Source organism: Stegodyphus dumicola, chromosome X2, assembly GCF_044657685.1.
Source record: "Stegodyphus dumicola isolate Sdum_Otavi_A_Nest chromosome X2, ASM4465768v1".
NCBI classification, from domain to species: Eukaryota; Metazoa; Arthropoda; class Arachnida; order Araneae; family Eresidae; genus Stegodyphus; species Stegodyphus dumicola.
In genome coordinates this window covers 5,758,147-5,777,412 of record NC_140781.1, presented here as the reverse complement: position 1 = coordinate 5,777,412, position 19,266 = coordinate 5,758,147, and the positions used below count along the sequence as shown (strand labels likewise).

The 19,266-nt window shown below is 32.3% G+C and overlaps 1 protein-coding gene across 1 annotated transcript in view; it reads left to right on the top strand.

The window, feature by feature from the left end:
• Positions 1 to 759: 759 nt before the first annotated feature.
• Positions 760 to 19,266, top strand: part of IP3K2 (Inositol 1,4,5-triphosphate kinase 2) — a 64,487-nt gene continuing 45,980 nt past the window's right edge. The window contains exon 1 of the mRNA XM_035350074.2: positions 760 to 1,328. Within this exon, the coding sequence (XP_035205965.1) occupies positions 1,188 to 1,328 (141 nt within the window). The 5' untranslated portion in view covers positions 760 to 1,187. The remainder of the gene's footprint in view (positions 1,329 to 19,266) is intronic.

Below are 19,266 nucleotides of genomic sequence, written 5' to 3'. Positions count from 1 at the left end.
TTCTTCTATTCTAGCCTCCTTGCATAATCGAGAACCTTGAAAAAATAATTAATGAGTTTGCTTCCTTAACAGTCAGAAAACATAGAATTTTGTAATCCAAGTGTAAAAATAAAGTACACTGAATAACTTGCTACTAAGCATTTACCTTAATTATATTTCTTTTGATTAAAGTGTACAAAGCTACTTAAATTATTGAGAAAATCAACCATTAACTAGGAATAAAGTGGTCACGGTTGGGAGATGTAATAAAAGGGGTCCCGGTTATCACCTGTTGCCCCTAGGTACCCAGAGTCTCTAGTTACGGCCTGAGTGAACCACTTGATATATATTAATAACAGTAATAACAGAAACATTGGCTACTGAAGAAAATGCATCAAGTAACAAAAATTCCAATATTCTTTTGAATAATTTAACTTAAAATAACTTCAGATTATCAAAAAATCGGATGATGTTTGCGTTGTATCCATTCTTCGAAAACAGTTCTTATTAATATTTTTCTTTCTCTCACGAGGTTTGCGGACATAACAATTGGAAAAGATAAAGAAAATATTGGAAGTAAGAATTAATTTTTTAAATGACTATTTCCAGTTTAAAATTCAATTATGTTTCAAGTTTTGTTCAAACAACATATAATGAAAAGGTAAAGGTACCATCTACAGCGTGCAAATTTATTTATTTTTTCCTTCTCCATTCGCTTTCCAAATTTACTCTCTCAATTTATGACTTTAGTGCAGAGTAAGAAGATGAGGTCGCTACTGACCAATATGGCCTTCAATGTGCGATTAAGAACGGGCGGAAATGCCACTAAAATGTTATCGAGCAATTCTGAGATTCAGTTTGGAACAGTTAAAGTTGCTACGCACTGCAGCGAGGCTTTTTCTAATATGAAAGTAGCTTCTCGCATATTTCGTCCATCCCAGCTACATGTGTATAATGGCCTCCGCGGAGAGCTGTGTAAAGTGCCGGAAGAATTAAACGTCACACGTGCCCTTAAGATGGCATCTAAGAAACAAGGGTGCAGTGTTTGAATACATAGGTTCATTGTGCTGCTCGTGCTTGGGTGTAAAATGTGGAAATATGGTTTATGTTTATATCTGCATAGACGCTTCGGCAAATGAACGGCGTACCTAAATATCGAGTGTTGCGCTGTTTCATTTGTTATTTTCGGTGTAAAACACTGATAGCCAATGGCTAATGCAAGCTATGGAGGTTATGCTGGATACTGGTTAACGGTAACACCCCTAAATCATCCTCGCGATGGTTGTGGCACAAGCAGTGATGATCTAAGTAGTGACTGGGAAGCCGAAGAAACTCGTGAAGTTCAGAAGGTAAATTTTTATTATGTCATGTTCTGTTTTATATAAATACGTAGAGTAAGCTATAAGAATATAAAGTCGATAGTGCATTTTTTTTACTTAATAATGTACTTCTAATGCATTGTTCCCAGTTTTGATCGGTGACATTATTATAAATATCAGAAATGCATCCGAGAGCTATTAAAATGATATGCATGGGAACAGTTATTTGCAATAACATGAAATCTACTCAAGAAAAAATGGTATTTAATTCTTATAGCGTATTAAACTGTATTCCGCCTTTACTACTGCTCATTAAAATGAACGTAAAATTAATTCAAAAATATTTGCACACTTATATGATAACAAGTCTGATGTGCTAAATTATTTCTGAAACAAGATTTATGTTTTAATGCTTATGCAGTTGTAGGATTGATGAAAGTGTTCTGCAATGAAGATTTAAGTGTAATAAAGGGTTTTTTTTTTAATATGTTTCTTTTCGCTGGAAGAACATAATTTTAATTATATTTGATCATTCCACGACAGTTCTAATGTAGTTTTACTTAGATTTCTTAAAATGTAAACACATAAAAATAATGACTCTGTGCTCTTTACTGTCACCATGTAATGACTCGTGTGTATTGATTATTTCTGCAAATAACATTTGTTTATGTGATGTTTCTTTAAAGAACATTTGTTTATGTAATGTTATCTATGTATAGATTATTACAATATACAAATAAATTTTGATGTATATAATATTGGATGTGCAATTATATGTTACTACATCTAACATCTGATTTTCTGATCGTAACGTTCTCAAGTATTTATTTCCATAATCATTTTCTTTTATGTGTAGTGATAACCTATAAAATTAAAACATTCGACTTTTATTGTGTTGGAAATCTATAGATCAGTAATATAAAGGTGTCTATAGAAAAACTGCCAAGATTTCTGTTTCTGTATGCGATTTAGAGCCGACTGCGATATCAAAGGGCCCGGGTTCGAATCTTGGAGAGGGCATGGTTGTAAACTGACCGTCCCTTCATAGGAGGCAAAGGTGACCCACCTGCCTGTATAATAAAATGACCTCCACTTCTGACCTTAGTAGTCGCCAAGCCAAAGAACGTGTATGTACATACTTAGTACATATTCTTTGGCCATGCATGCCGAAGTCTGCTGAGAGCCCGCATTTGGGGAGGGGGCTGTGATTTAGAATGGTATGTTCCATTCTTTGCTTACCTCTGAATTGGCAGAACGAACCAAATTATTATCTCCTCCTCTGAAGTTGAGCGCCAAATCACGGAGATTTACAGCAGCGCCACCACCAACAGCAAATTTTCGTACAATTTTTCCAAACTTTTATTTAAAATAAACAGGAAATATGTTCCTTTTGTATAAAGCAAGATGTTGAGAGATTGAAAATAGTTTTACTAAGAGACTTAGGTTGAAAATAAGTTTATTCAATAAATGTACTTTGTTTGAAATAGATTGCGTTAAAGCCCGCAAGTTCCACCTTAAGGGAGGGATATCGTCATGGAAGACTTTTAAAGAGAAACTGAACCATATGTACGTTACGCAAGGGGGGGGGAAAGATCACGAAAATACTTTTAGTTAGGATAGTAGAAAGTCACATAGTATTTCTGATAATAACCTTCCCCCTCTTGTTAAAATCTGAATGTCTTGTACTGAAATAATTAAAATTTATTTATGGCATATGTAAAGCATGTTTACTCTAAGAACACGAGAACATCTGGTCGATAAATTTTCGTCAGAATTGTCTAACTGTACCAAATAATGTTTACTTTTGTAATTACCGAAAACATATGATCTTTCCTAATTTGATGAGTTGAAATGAAAACCGGATATTGAAAGATGGGGGAAAGTGCAAAATCTCTCGCTGCTTGGCGCGTTTTTAAGAATTGCACATACTCGGTATCTATGTACACATCGGCCTATTTTCACTTAAAAAAATATCCCAGAATTGCACAAAAATGTGATTGCGCCCTCCCTCTACTTTATTCATATACACATCGACCTATTTTCGCTTAAAAAGGTCAAAGAAAATTGACAAAAATCCAATTCTTCTTTCTCTTGTAAAAAGCGCCAAACAAATAAGTGGACGATTTTGCGCTTTACCCGAAGGGGGAAAGATGTACTGAAATAATTAAAATGTGATTTATTTATACCATAAATAAAGCTTGTGGACGTAGTGTACAAAACAGCTGAGCACACGAGAACATCTGGTCAATAAATTTTCGCCAATTTCCAATCTCTACAAATAATTTTTTCTTATGTAATTATTATAAACTTGTGTACCTTCTCGCAATGCTTGGCGATTATCGCCCCAACCGTGCCAAACGTCATTTCATGAAACCTGCTAAATGCCGGTAATGGGAGTTCGCAAAGATTATTTTTTTCCAAATACAGGAAAATTTATGTATCTTTATGTAATTTTGATGCTTTTGAAATGAAAGAAAAAGAAACAATAAAAATTTACAATTCATTCATGTGAATCATGACTATAGCAAAGATTAAATCCTCAAAAATTTTACCTGTGAGAATCTGCATGAGAATGCAGACCTGCATAGCTAATCATTTTAGAACAGAGGTTTAATGTATAACAATTAAGTTTTAATATTTTATGTCAAATTAAAAAAATATTCAGGCACTGTGTTTTAATAGACATATTTATGTCATGTATACCCCGAAGTCAAATATATCATTCAAGTTTTTAGCTAACTTTGTCCCTAAGTAATTTATGTAACCCATGTGACTTGAAGTTTTTTTACTTTTATTTTGAGTTGTTAGCTTTTTGAAAGAATTAGAATGTTAAAAATTATATTAATTATTTTTTTTCTCGATTTTGTACTCATGCAAACTAGGTTAATTACATATGGTGTAAACATGACATGAGCCCTTGACAAAATTTGTAGAGTCGATTAGTTAAAAAAAAAGGAAATATTAAAAATCAACTGTGTTCTTGCTGGGATTCTGTCATGGATCTTCCAAGTGCTAACTGGTTGTGCAAGCGACGTATATCATGAGAGCACATGTTGTTAGGAACGTGATAATTCCTTCTGTTTGTTCCTGATTGATATTATTGGGAAGAGGCATGGGACATGCTTGACCAGATTTGACAATGTGTTTCATCAAATTTTAGTTTAAGCATGACTGAAGTAATTATTAGATTTTTTGAAGCCAAAAAATGTAAGAAATCAGTTGTGGTCTCTCAGAGGTAAAATATAACTAAACTCATTATTTTATTACAAACACTTTAAAAAATATTAAGTTAATTTTTTTTAAAGTTAATTTTAAAATAATAATAATAAAATTAAATTTTAGAGCTTTAACTTCTTAGTGCTTTTGTTTTTCAAAGCTTCTTAGGATAAAAAAAAAAAAAAAAAATGTTATTGATGGTAAGGTTTTGAAAACTTGAAAGCTTCATAATGTGTAACACAATTGAGTTTCTAGAACCCATATAAAGTAGCTTGCTTTAGTGTTGCAATGGAGAAGTATTATCAGGCTTGAGTAATTATTTGTTGAGAGTAGTAGCTATGGTAATATTGAATGTATCAAAAAATGTGGCTACAAGCTTCATTTCTTGGAATATTAATCTTTCTCATATACTTTCAGTTTATGAATTTCTGAAAATGAGGTAGAAAATTTTCTCAGGACATTTTTCATGTTAACTTATGTAAAAATAGCACCTGACTTTTTATATGACTTCCATCAAATAAAAATTTTGATTATTAAATTAATTATAAATGAGAAGTATCTTTAGACAAAATTTGCAAAAATATGCAAAACTCGTATATATTTTATGGCTAAAAATTTAATAACAAATAGTATTTTACCCAATCCCGAACTGTAAATTGCTAATAAACAACTTTTATTTTATGCAGTATTCTTTAAATTTGTTTTGAATGTATTGATAATAGACATGGAAAAATGGTTAAGTCAATAAATTCATTTTCAAATAAAATTTTGCATATAAATATATGGAAATTTTTGCTTATTAGATCTTAATAAATATTTTGTTAACTAGAATTTTTATTCTATGGAGAATATACAAAAAGATTTTATTTTTGTAGAACCTTTCTATCTTACCGAGAGAAGAGTGGATAAGCTTTACAAATGCATGGGCTGCTTGGGAGGGGGATGTAATTTTCTAATGTAGCAAATAAGAGCTAGTTTTCTTAAAAATTCCTGTATGATGGCTTTCATATATATCTGATATTGTAAAAGTTAACTGCTCATCAGCATAACAAAGTTAATAATTTAAAAAGTTCCTTTGTGTGGACTTTTGCTGCAAGTGTAATTTTATGCACTTACTGTAAAAAACATGTCATAAATAAATAGGTTTCTAATATCTCATAACAGGTTGATTACAGGTTTCTAACTCTACTTCTTGTGTATACTATTGTTCTGCAGATTGCAAAATTTTCTGTTTTCCCTTCTGTGTATGTAGTTAGTTAGTTTTGTTCAAATGCTTTAATATTTTTATGTTAATACCATTTTATATTCAGAGAAGATATATAGAAATGATACTGATATTTTAAAAGTTGAAATTCTTTTTTAATTGCATTTTAATTTTATTCAGCAGTAAAAGTGTAAAGTAATGAATTGGCATCAATAACTTATTTTTATTTAAGAGAAATGATTATATGATATTTTAGTATACTTTTTTTGATTCTTTGAAATCTCTTTCTTTTTAAGATTAGATTACAGTATGAAATTTTCATATTGTTAGTTTTGTTCTTGTATAGTCTCAAATTATTGTTAAGCCAATGAAGGGTTAGAAGGAAAGAGCTTATTTCTTCAAAATCTACAGAGTTGTCTTCTGAAAATACTATCTTATAATTTACATATACATTTGCTATGTTATTTGATGTTGATATTAATTTTATGCCTTTTATAATATCCTTATCATTCTTCCTTGATTATATTTGTCCTTCCTGAGAGTTAAATAAAAATATTTGCAAAATCCATCCATGTATAATTGGTATACTTGCATTTCACAATAAATGTTGGAATATTTGGCTATAATGCTAAGGGTAACAAATCACATCCACTTTGCGTTGTATGTATTATCACTTATTGGTAAAAATTTGTTATACTTGCCCGGTTGATAAAAAAATACATGGAAGAAGTTTGGTGTTTTCTACCTGCACGAGGCAGTTTTCTTCAGAAAGTTCACAACAGTGATGTCTCTTGATTTTAGAAGATATCATTAGTAAGTTTTAATACAATCAAAAGTCGTTAATCCGGACTTGTCGGGACTTCGGCGATTCCGGATTATCGATTTTTCCGAATTATAGATCATCAGTTTAAATCTGGTAAGATGGCATGCAGAAATTATAAAATTAAAAATATGAAACCGTAATTTATGAAATAAAGAACAATTATGATCTAAAGGATATCAAAATTTGCCAAAAAAAAAAAAAAAAGCTTAATATTTATTTGTTTACTTTATTAAACATTTCTTTTAATGCAAGTTGCTTCGTTTTATGTGATAATACTTTCTCTTTAATTCTATAAACAGACATAATTTCTTGTTTAGTTACAAAGTTCCGCTGTTCAAGTCCTATAATTGCCGTGTCGAGAATACCAACTAATTTGTCAATCGAAATTTGTTCTTTTTCAGTAACCTCTGTGTCACTTTCTTCACTATCGGAAGCAAATTATAATGACGAGGAACTTGATTTAAATCATATCAAAGACTGAGTACATCGAGATGAAATACTACATTTAGTAAGGAATTGTAAGCCAAATAAAATAAAAACATCTGCGCTGAAGATAAGGATAGTACTGACATATCAACTTCCAATTCATTGTGCGCAGCGTCGTTTCCCTCCCCCCGCAGAGCAGCGTGAAATTGATAAACATATTTCGGAATGATTAGATAATGAAAGGATATGCCTTTATCCATTTTTTGCAGCAATTCCACTTTCTGTTTAATGGACTTCGAAACATACTTTCGCTTTGTAGATCCTTTACGTATTAGTAAATATATATCGGAAATTCTATTTGACATAATCGAAAGTTCAAGCTTACTTTTATAAAATTGCTCTAACAGTCTGCAAAAAAATAATAAGCCGGATCCAATTCGAAGATTAAGGAACAACGCAATCTGCAACATTAACTAAATTAGATAATTTTACCTTAGCTTATACCGTCCGTTATACATAAAACGCGCATGCGTAAACGTATTATGTGCACGCGCACATGCATATTCGCAGCCATAAAGGTCTTACGCGCGTGCGCGTAAATGCCTATGCACATGTGTCAACGCGACGCATGCACAGAAAGTTTGTAGCTTTGAGGTCTGGATTATAGATCATTCCGGATTATGGGTGTCCGAATTAACGCTTTTGACTGTATAATCAGATAGCCCAGTCCATTTGAATAGAAATTTGTACTTTTTTTGTGTATAGGTATACAAGTTTAAATGAATTATAATCGGAATAAAATGCTGAGAGTTGTTAATGACCGCAGCACCTTTCACTTGAAGGAAATGAATGAAGATAATCTTTTGACATATTAGAATCTAATTAAAAGAAAAAAATGTAACAGGAAAAAAAAATTATTGAAGATACAAAATGTTGCAAAAACTCACTGTTGGTCAGAACTGATTACTTTAGCGATATATGAAAATGTTTGAAACATTTTCTATACAAAAGCATGTAATATTTATTGCAAGCAGTTATTTTTTGACTGCCACAGTATTTTCATCTCTCTCTCTCTCTCTTTTTTTTTTTTTTTTTTTTTTTTTTGTTTGTGTAATTTTTCTTTATAATGTGATTTGTGGGACCCTTTCTCATTCATTTCACTTGAGGCTTAAGTTCTGAAAGAAAGATGATCAGCCAACACAATCAGTATATGAAGATAGAGCTGCGAATTTTCAGAATATTCTTCCCTTGTTTTCAGCAATACCAGTGCAACACTTCTTCAAAAATCTGAGAACTTTTATCTACTACTGTTGTTTGATTTAGCTACATAAATAAAATTTGTAAAAATAGGCAGCCACCATTTCCTACTTGCACTCTCTGTAAATCACAATAAGATTGTCCAGAAGGTCCACACCATCCATATATTTGTTACAGTTTCTGAGGAATTTAAGTTACTTTATGGATACTGGATACAGATTTTTTTTTTTTTTTTTTTCTTGAGTATCTCTTTGGTTACAGAAGATGAATAAATTGTTTTGTTTATTTTAATTATGTCAAAACACTTGCAGGCTATCTGCCTAAGGTGAGGGATGTCTTCTTAAAGGGCTTTCTAAGGCACACTGTCTCATATATATGTTACACATGGTGAAAACCATAAAAACACCCATTCAGCCAGCCCATTCTAGAATCAAACCTAAGTCAGGCCTAGCAGATAAATTGTATCAAAGTTGGTTGTCATAGCTATGATGGAATTGTTGCTTTATCAAATTACTGCGATGCCATGTTCTTTATCAATGTGGTGTCATATGCTCCACGTTCTTCTTTTTCTATTTTGTTTACAGGTGTAATATGATCATTTCCTAGTCTGAAATTAAGAACTGCTCCAGCCATATGAAATTTCAGCTCATTCAGTTCTGACAGCATGTGCGACTTAAACAAGTTGTCGAAATATACTTAATGATTTGAAGAAACTTCTGTTGCACTTAAAAGATCTGTTGCAACATCTCCACCTAGTCCAAGATCAGCAAATTTCTTTGAAGGTTTTCCTGAATATATATCCAAAATGCTATAAATATTCTTCATAGAAACACCAGACTTGAAACAAACTTTTGTACTCGAAACAATGAGATTTTCTTAGCGTAACGTTTTGCTTGAATGTCTACCAAAATAAGGTATCATCATGTATAGAAAAATGTGTTGAAAAAAAACTTCATATGACATGAAATTGGTGTTTAAAATATTTAAATAGAGATGAACCTTAGCCAGTTTTTCAGTTTTATCCAATTCTTCATAAATTATAGTACTTCATTCAATGTTAAAATCTTTGCCTTGGATATCCGTTATTTTGGAACAGTCGTTTTGGGAAATCTGTAAAAAAAAATATCACTATCTACGAAAATCTGTGTATGCTCACAAAGACACTACTTACATTTTCGCAACATTTAAAAAAATGCACATTTATATCAACAAAAATAAATAAATAAATAAATAAATAACAACCTAACTTTTTTGACACCATTTTACAGTGTAATGTTTTTAGAGTGGCATATCATCATAAAGTTATTTTATCAGTTGTGCTTTCTTCGAAATTTACTCAAAATTAAAAGAAAAGTCTTTACACAAAAAATATCAAAATAAACATTAGTTTTATAAAAAAAATTTAAGAAAAATTCATTAAGAAAATCGTTTGATCAACTTGAGAGTAAACTCTGTTCACTTGAACTATTAGGGATTACTAGGGGAAAATATGCTGCCATGTTATTTCCTCTAGTACTCCAAACCTCAACATACTTCAAAACCCTTTTTACAGTTTAGTATGCACATGCGGAATCAGGATACCAAGAAGTTATCCAGTTAAGACAAAATTTAGTGGGTGTGATTGACATGTACAGAAAACAAAATTAGTTTCTGGAAAAGGGGATAATTTATTCAAGATCTGTGAAAAGTGAGTAACAATAAGGCAGTGGTTTGAAACTCGATCGCATGCAAGCTAAATGCACAATTTGAAATCATCTGACAGGCACCTTAAGATCACTGCAGTGAGGTATTCACTCACTTTTGCCTGATCAGTTTCAGTCTTCACAGTTTAATGTTGGATTTAAGCTGTTACTTGGCATGGTCATTATCATACTATTCCCTTTTATTTCAAAAAAAGCAAAAATTACTAGTCATTCTGCTAAATAAAAATGTGTGCAATACATGGACAAAATGCTGTATATGATGACAGTTTGAGAAGCTAAAACATGGCAATTTCATTCTCAAAGAGGATTCCACTGATTGAAACAGAAGTTCTCTGTAAGCAAGGACCTTCTAAGGGAATATGTTGCTGAAAATCCCCATTTTACATTTCAAGAAGTAGCAGGCAGATTAAATATTTTGAAAAGCTTACTGTACTATTACACTACTTGCCATTAAAATTGCAATGCCATAAAGGAAAGCAAATACAAAAAAATATATTTAATGTATGTAAACAGTATTGCATTAAGATAAAATGATTAAATTTGTAAGCAGTTTGGGGGTTCACAGGGGTGAAATATTAGTAGAAACAGCTGCCATCCCTGGCAGTTAAAACAGCTCTTACCCGGTTAATCATGAAGCTGTGCTTGGATGACAGAAACCAACCCATTCCATGCTGCTTCAGGTCTGTGCTACACTTCATCAACTGTATTAGCCGGAGAGGGACGGCGGGTCTGTCTCTCAGCAACCAATGACCAGATGTTTTCAATGGGTAACAGATCTGGAGATCATGCAGACCAGGGCAGCAATCAAATATCCTGTGTTTCGAGGAAGGTCAGAACAAGACGTGCAACATGTGGTCTTGCATTATGTTATTGGAAGATGGTGTTTGGCAGGCCTCGAAGATAGGGCACAATCACTAGACCTAAGATGTCAGAAATGTACCGATTTGCGTTTAGATTACCGTCGAACCAAACCAGAGATGTGCGTGTCGTGTACCCATTATCTGCCCAAATCATCACACCAAGTGCAGGGCTCCTATACTGATATCAAATGCAAGCAGGCGATATGTGGTCTCCTCAGAGCCTCCATACATGTATATGACCATCGAAATACTACACGAAAGACGACATTGTGTCATATCCAGCTTTGTCATTCGTCGCACCAAAGTTGCCATCTCTCTTTATGTGGCATTGTCAAGGGAAGCCAAATTAATGGTCACTGTGCTGATAATTTCTTGCTGCTGCAAACTTTGACGCACCATAGGAGCAGATACTGGGCATGCTGCAAACATGCCTATTTTCTGACTAATACTCTATGATGTGGTTGTGTGTTTTTGCAGGGCTGACCTCACAATATGTCTGTCCTCTGTGGCGTTAGTCATGGGAGAGCATTGAGATCCTGCATGCCATTAAGTATCACCCTTAGCAACCCACTGATTCCATATTTGCATGACAGTGATTGGATGTCAAGCAGTGCAATGGGCAATATCGCAGAACGATAATCCACACTCTCGATAGGCAACGATCCTGCCTGTATCGAATTCCGACACTTGCTGGTAAGTGTTTCTTCTTATTCAAGGTATAACATGATTTTCTGAGCAAACTCAGACCTTACAAAGCATTTTCCAAATGAGAAATCCACTACACAACGTTTCTTTTACGCAGTGCCTCAGATGTCGTTTCTCCCTCCTGCATCGTTTAAATGCGTTTAAATACTGATCATTTACATATCCTAACTTCTTCCTTTCATGCGATTTTGACATTACTCAGATCACTCCTTCTTGGTGCTGCAATTTTAATGGCCAGAAGAACTTTGGATGTGTGAGCTGGCATGATATTTGGTACAGTCAAAAGTCGTTAATCCAGACTCGTCAGGACTTCGGCGATTCCGGATTATCAATTTTTCCGGATTATAGATCATCAGTTTAAATCTCGTAAGATGGCATGCAGAAATTCTAAAATTAAAAATATGAAACCGTAATTTATGAAATAAAGAACAATTATAATCTAAAGGGTATCAAAATTTACGAAAAAAAAGCTTAATATTTATTTGTTTACTTTATTAAACATTTCTTTTAATGTAAGTTGTTTAAGTTGCTTCATTTTATGTGATAATACTTTCTCTTTAATTCTATAAACAGACATAATTTCTTGTTCAGTTACAAAGTTCCGCTGTTCAAGTTCCGTTAATTGCTGTGCCGAGAATACCGACTAACTTGTCAATCGAATTTTTTTTTTTTGTTTTCACTAACCTCTCCGTCACATTCTTCATGTCTTTATCCATTTTTTGCAGCAATTCCACTTTTTGTTTGATGGACATCGAAACATACTTTCGTTTTGTACGATCCTTTGGGGAGCTCCAGAATCGGAAATTCTATTTGACATAATCGAAAGTTCAAGTTTACTTTTATAAAATTGCTCTTACAGTTTGCAAGAAATAATAAGCCGGATCCAATTCGAAGATTAAGGCGCAGTCGTAAAAGGTCTTACGCGCACGCGTAAATGCCTGTGCGCATGTGTCAACGCGGCGCATGCGCAGAAAGATTTTAGCTTTGAGGTCCGAATTAACGACTTTTGATTGTATTTGAAACTTGGTAGAATAAAATAAGCTTGTTACATTTCAGCGTTAATTCCCTTTCTTTTTAATACTAATAAAAAAGCTCCTTTTTTGAAACACTTGATCACTGGAGATGAGTGATGAATACGATAGATGGACCCCCGGCAATAAATAATCCGTGTATTGTGGAATTAGTTTATCATAACTTATTGCTGCTTAATCAGACTAGAAGTTCAGAGAAAATTCTTTACAGATTGTAGCCCTAAAAATTAAAAATCAGCATGAAGCATCCAAGTCCAGAATGTTTACTGCAATTTAGTATAAGATATGTGTGTTATATCAGCAATACCTTGACAGCTGATAAAGGTGCTGTATTTTATTGTGAGCATTGTTGTAACAAAATGCTATACCTCATGTAGTCACTGAAGTATGTGTTTCATAACAACAATTCTCAAGTTTCAATGAATGTTGGATAGATTTACTGAGTCTAGCTCTGGCTTACTTCCCATATTCACTTGGTGTTGCCATGACAGATCTTTAGATCTTTTATCTGTGTAAGTTGCTTCAAAATTCTCTGTATAGCTATTTCATATTATTATTCACCTTTGTGTTGTATTTTATATATGTTGGGTATGTGCTCAGTGATAATTACCAGATGTTCACAAGCATAGTTTATTCTACATTGCTCATCCACTATTCTATATTACAGTTATGATTAAAGATAATAATAGATACAGTTACATATACAGTCAAAAGTCGTTAATTCGGATACCCATAATCCGGAATGATCTATAATCCGGACCTCAAAGCTAAAAACTTTCTGCGCATGCGCCGCGTTGGCACATGTGCACAGGTGTTTTACGCGTGTGCGTAAGACCTTGACTACTGCGCATATGCGTGTGCGCAAGTGCAGAATACGTTTTCGCCTGCGCGTTTAATGTATAACAGACGATGTAAGCTAAAATTATCTAATTATCTATTTCAGTTAATGTTAATGATTGCGTTGTTCCTTAATCTTAGAATTGGATCCCGCTTATTATTTTTTGCAGACTCTAAGAGCAATTTTATAAAAGTAAACTTGAACTTTCGATTATGTCAAATAGAATTTCCGATGCTGGAACTTCCAAAGGATCTACAAAACGAAAGTATGTTTCGATGTCCAACAAACAAAAAGTGGAATTGCTGCAAAAAATGGATAAAGACATGAAGAATGTGACAGAGAGGTTGGTGAAAACGAAAAAATTTTGATTGACAAGTTTGTCGGTATTCTAGGCACAGCAATGAACGGGACTTGAACAGCGGAACTTTGTAACTGAGCAAGAAATTATGTCCATTTATAGAATTAAAGAGAAAGTATTATCACATAAAATGAAGCAACTTAAACAACTTGCATTGAAAGAAATGTTTAATAAAGTAAACAAATAAATATTAAGCTTTTTTTTTTTTTTTTTTTTTTTTTTTTTTTTGTAAATTTTGATATCCTTTAGATCATAATTGTTCTTTATTTCATAAATTACGGTTTCATATTTTTAATTTTAGAATTTCTGCATGCCATCTTACGAGATTTAAACTGATGATCTATAATCCGGAATCGCCGAAGTCCCGACGAGTCCAGATTAACGACTTTTGACCCTTTAAGAAGGTCTCTTCTGTTCCTTTCTACAATTCTTCCATCTGTTCTTATAATTCTATATGAATGTGGTCTTTCTGCTTCTTCTATAATTTTTGCTCTTTCATTTAGTTTTCTCCCTTTCTCTTTTATGTAAACATGATCTCCTGTTTTCAGTGGTTTTAACGGTAATGATAGGAATTATCATAATAACTTTTTTGTAAGGTTTGTCTCTTTAGTAAATGTTGTTTATGGTCTTTATATCGTTTAGCTTGGACGAAATTCTCTTTTATAGGCATCAATCCATTTACTTTTCTTCCAAACATCAATTCTGAAGGTGACTTAACTTCATCTGAAATAGGAGAGTTACGATATTCCAGTAATACTAAATATGGATCCTTGTTTTCAACTACAGCTTTTTCTAACATTCGCTTGACAGTTTGAATATGTCTTTCAACCATTCCATTAGATTGTGGGTAATTTGGACTTGAAGTTCTGGTTTCAAAATTCCATCTTCTTGCAAAATCTTTAAATTTTCTGCAATTATATTGTGGACCATTGTCCGAATATACTATTTTCGGAATACCATGTCTTGCAAAAATTGATTTCAATTGCTTTATCACTGCTACACTTGACAAATCTTCCAAATGTCCAATTTCAACATATTTGCTAAAATAATCTATAACCATTAGATAATCCCTTCCTTGAAAGTAAAAGAGATCTGTTCCCAATACTTCCCATGGACCATTAGGTATTTCTTTAGATATCATTGGTTCTTTAGTATTAGCTTTTTGTAAACTTAATCATGTTTGACAATTCAATATCAAATCTTCAATTTCTTTCGACATTCCTGGCCAATATAATATTTCTCTTGCTTCGATCTTGCATTTTACTACTCCTAAATGACCATAGTGAATTCTGCTTAACATATCTTTTCGTAAACTTCTTGGTACAACAACACAGGAATTTTTAAATATTAATCCTCTTGCTTCTGATAGTTCTTCTCTGAAGTTAAAATATGGTTTTGCCAGTTCTGAAACCATACATTTTTCATCTGGCCATCCAGTTTTAATTAATTTTCTTTCTTCTTCATCTTTTTCTGTTTTCAGTTGAAAAACTTCCATTTTACCATTAGACATTGGTATACATTCTACAACCAATCCAACATGAGCTTCTATATCTCCTTCAAAGAAATCAGATCCTTTATCAGTGAATGATCTTGATAATGATCTATAAAAAGTTCGTTTCCTGGTATATATTTTATCTCAAACTGATATGGCTGTAATCTTATACGAATTCTTTGTAATCTTACAGGGCATTTATTTAATGGCTTTTTGAAAATTGATTCCAGTGGTTTATGGTCACTTTCCACAGTAATATATTTTCCAAATATATACTGGTGAAATTTCTCACACCCAAATACAATAGCTAAAGTTTCCTTTTCAATTTCAGCATAATTCTTCTGTGTATCTGTTAATGCCTTAGATGCATATGCCACTGGTAAATTATTCTGCAGTAAGACTGCTCCTAGTCCTTCTTGAGATGCATCTACAGATAAAACTACTAGCATGTTATATCATAATACTGTAAAACTGGTTTATTTACTAAGGCATCTTTATATCTAATGCTTTCTAAATGCTTTTTCATGTGTTGCATTCCAGTTCCAGATAACTTGTTTTTTCAACAAATCTCTTAAACATGATGTCAATTCTGATACATTAGGCATAAATCTAGAAACATATGTAATCATTCCTAGGAAAGTTTCTAATTCTTTCACATTTTTTGGTGGTTTTATATCTAGAATAGCCTTAATTTTGTCTTCATCAGGTTTTAAACCATCTTTAGAAAATATATGTCCCATATATTTCACTTCATTCAGCCCAAATTTACATTTATTTAAATTAAATTTAACATTCTTTTCTCTGTCCAACAACTTCTTAAATCATGTTCTTTTTTATCTTTACCCCAAACTAATAAGTCATCTATATCTATTTGAACTCCTTCTAAATCACTAAAAATTTCAGAAAAACTTCTGTGGAAAACTTCTGGTGATGAACTCAGTCCATATGGCAACCTCAAAAAACAATATCTACCAAACGGAGTGTTAAATGTAGTAAATTCACAACTTGAATCTGACAGTTTAATTTGCCAAAATGCTTTGTTTGCATCTAAAATACTAAAGACCTTTGCATTTGTCATTTGAGATGAAATTTCTTCAAAGGTTGGTATGTGATAATGTTCTCTCAGTATATTTTGGTTAAGGTGCTGAGGATCTAAACACACTCTTAAATTTCCATCCTTTTTCCTTACTACCACTAATGAATTCACGAATTCTGTTGGTTGATTAACTTTCTGTATAATACCATCTTTTTCCATTCTTGCTAATTCCTTTTTTTAATGGATTTAATAAGCTAAGTGGAATTTTCCTACGGGGTTCTATTTTACCAACAGCTCCTGGTTTTAATTTAATATGATATGTATATCCAGTTAAATTCCCAGTTCCTTTAAACAAATCTTGATATCCTTTTAAATATTCTGGTAACTTTTCATTGGAATCAGGATTTACTGTACAAATCCTTTGTATTAGGTTTAATTTTTGCAATGTAGGTAAACCTAAAATAGCTGAAACAGTTTTATCACATGCTACGACTTGAAATTCTACTTCATCCTTGTCCCCTTTCGATGTTTCACATAATAATTTACATTTTCCGACTACATCAATTGTAGTACCATTGTAATTATTTAAAGTGACTTTTGATTCAGTCAGACATTTATCTCTTAAATTTAATTGTTTAAATTTAGGCAATGGTAACACATTACACTGAGCTCCAGTATCCAACTTAACAAATGAATATTTAGATATGTTTATTTTTAGTTTTTCAAACCATTCGGTTTTATTTTTAGAAAATGGATTTGTATCTTCAACTGACCCTAAAATATATTCATTACCATTATTATGTAACTCATGCTCTAAATTATTCTGTACAACATTAACATTTTTATAAGTGCACATTTTAGAAAAGTGATTTTTCTTTTTACAGTACAAGCAAATCTTATTATAAGCAGGACAGTTGTATAACTTATGAAAAATTCCACATTTTCTACATGGTTTTGGATTATTGTACTTATTTCCTTGATAGTTTGAAGAAGATTTAGTACTTTGTTGCTTTTGTTTTACATGATAGTTTCTCTTACAAGGCTGACTTTTTTCCTCTGAAGGTCGAAATTTATTACGTTTGATCGCTTCTATTTTATTTTCTTCAGTTAAAGTTTTCAGCTGAAGTTCTGCTAATTCAGAAGCTTTACACATTTTAATACATTTCTGCAATGTTAAATAATCTTCCCTTAATAATCTATCTTTGAGATTTTTATTTAGAATTCCACTTACTATTCTATCTCTTATTAAACTATCTTTTAATTCTCCAAATCCACAGTTGCTACTTAATTTCTTAAAATCAGTTAAAAAATCATCAAACGATTCACCTACATGTTGTGTTTGACAGAAAAATATATGTCTATCAACACTTTCGTTTGCTTTCAGTATGCAAAAATTTTCGAAAGCTTCAATTACTTTGTCAACATCCTTCTTATCTTCTTCACTTAAATTAAAAGTATTAAACTTTTCAAGTACTTCTTCACCAATAATGTGCAATAAAATAGCTACTTTAATTTCAGGTGATTTAGTAATACCACCAGACGCTAACATATAAATTTGGAATTTGTTTCCATTTCTTGCAATTTTCGCTTGAATTTCCTTCGAAACTTAGATTACTTGGTGGCTTTAATCCATCCGTATTTAATTTAGGACTTTAAATAGTTTATATATCAGTATTTTTAGCCACTTCCAATAAAAATAAACAACGCACTTACCAGCGAATCAACAACGGGCTGTGCCATGTGTTGTATTTTATATATGTTGGGTATGTGCTCAGTGATGATTATTACCAGATGTTCACAAACATAGTTTATTCTACATTGCTCATCCACTATTCTATATTACAGTTATGATTAAAGATAATAATAGATACAGTTACATATATAACAACCTTGACAGCTGATGGAGGTGCTGTATTTTATTGCAAGCATTGTTGTAACAAAATGCAGTCATTGAAGTATGTGTTTCATAGCAACAATTCTCAATTTTTAATGAATGTTAGACAGATTTACTGGGTCTAGCTCTGGCTTACTTCCCATATTCCCTTGGCTTTGCCATGTCAGATCTTTTATCTGTTCCAAGTCGCTTCAAAATTCTCTGAATAGCTATTTCATAGCTGTTGGGGCTATGAAACATATCTAACTTCTTTGCAAATAAATCTACAGATTTCTTTGAAAAAGGAATTTTTCTACTGTTGGAAGGATGGTAAAATGTTATTGAATAAAAGGGTGCTTAAGTTATTCAATAAAATTTTCTGTTTCCATACTGCTGCATAAAAATTTACCATCACAGAATTTTTCGAATGGCCCAATGCAAGCTTTTCTAGGACTTCATTTGCTATAAGTAATAAGTTTATAAACTACTGTTGTGGCAGGATCTTTCTCATATTTAAGAAAGTGTGTAAGTCCTACTGTTTTATTATTTGATGGAAAGTGATAGTCTTCAGTATACAGCAAAAAGTGCTGTGAGTAACTTTGGAAATGCTTGATTAAATTCTTTAATAATAGAATTATCAGTATAGAGGGTCCCGTTGCCATTTGATCAGTATGCTAAAAATGTTCCCTAGTATTTCAGCAAGGTTTGAAAACTGTCCTTTTCCTAATACAGCCTTCCATTTGCAGGTGTGAAATATTCTGTACACATTTGCTGTTTGTTTTCAATATCGTCTTTCAAAATAAAATTGAAGATTTTCTGTGCTACCTACTGCTTCTGAGGGAGGTATAGAAATTATTGTAGCTATTGTATTTGCTGCAGAAAGTCTTTTAGTAGACCAGTTTTCATTTAGAATTTATTTTTGATTCTTGGCTGTCAGAAGTTTTATATTCAAATGCTCTTCTGATAGTTGCCTTATGTTGCTTGAACTTTGCATCAAAGAGCACTGAGTCTTGTGCCCAGCTGTCTCTCGTCTATCTAGATGTGGCACTGTATTATGTTTTCCATTTAACCCTTCAGATACTAATAATCTGAGAGGCAAGGTTGCATAGATAAAGTCTTAATTTGCTAGTGTCTTGGGACTAAATA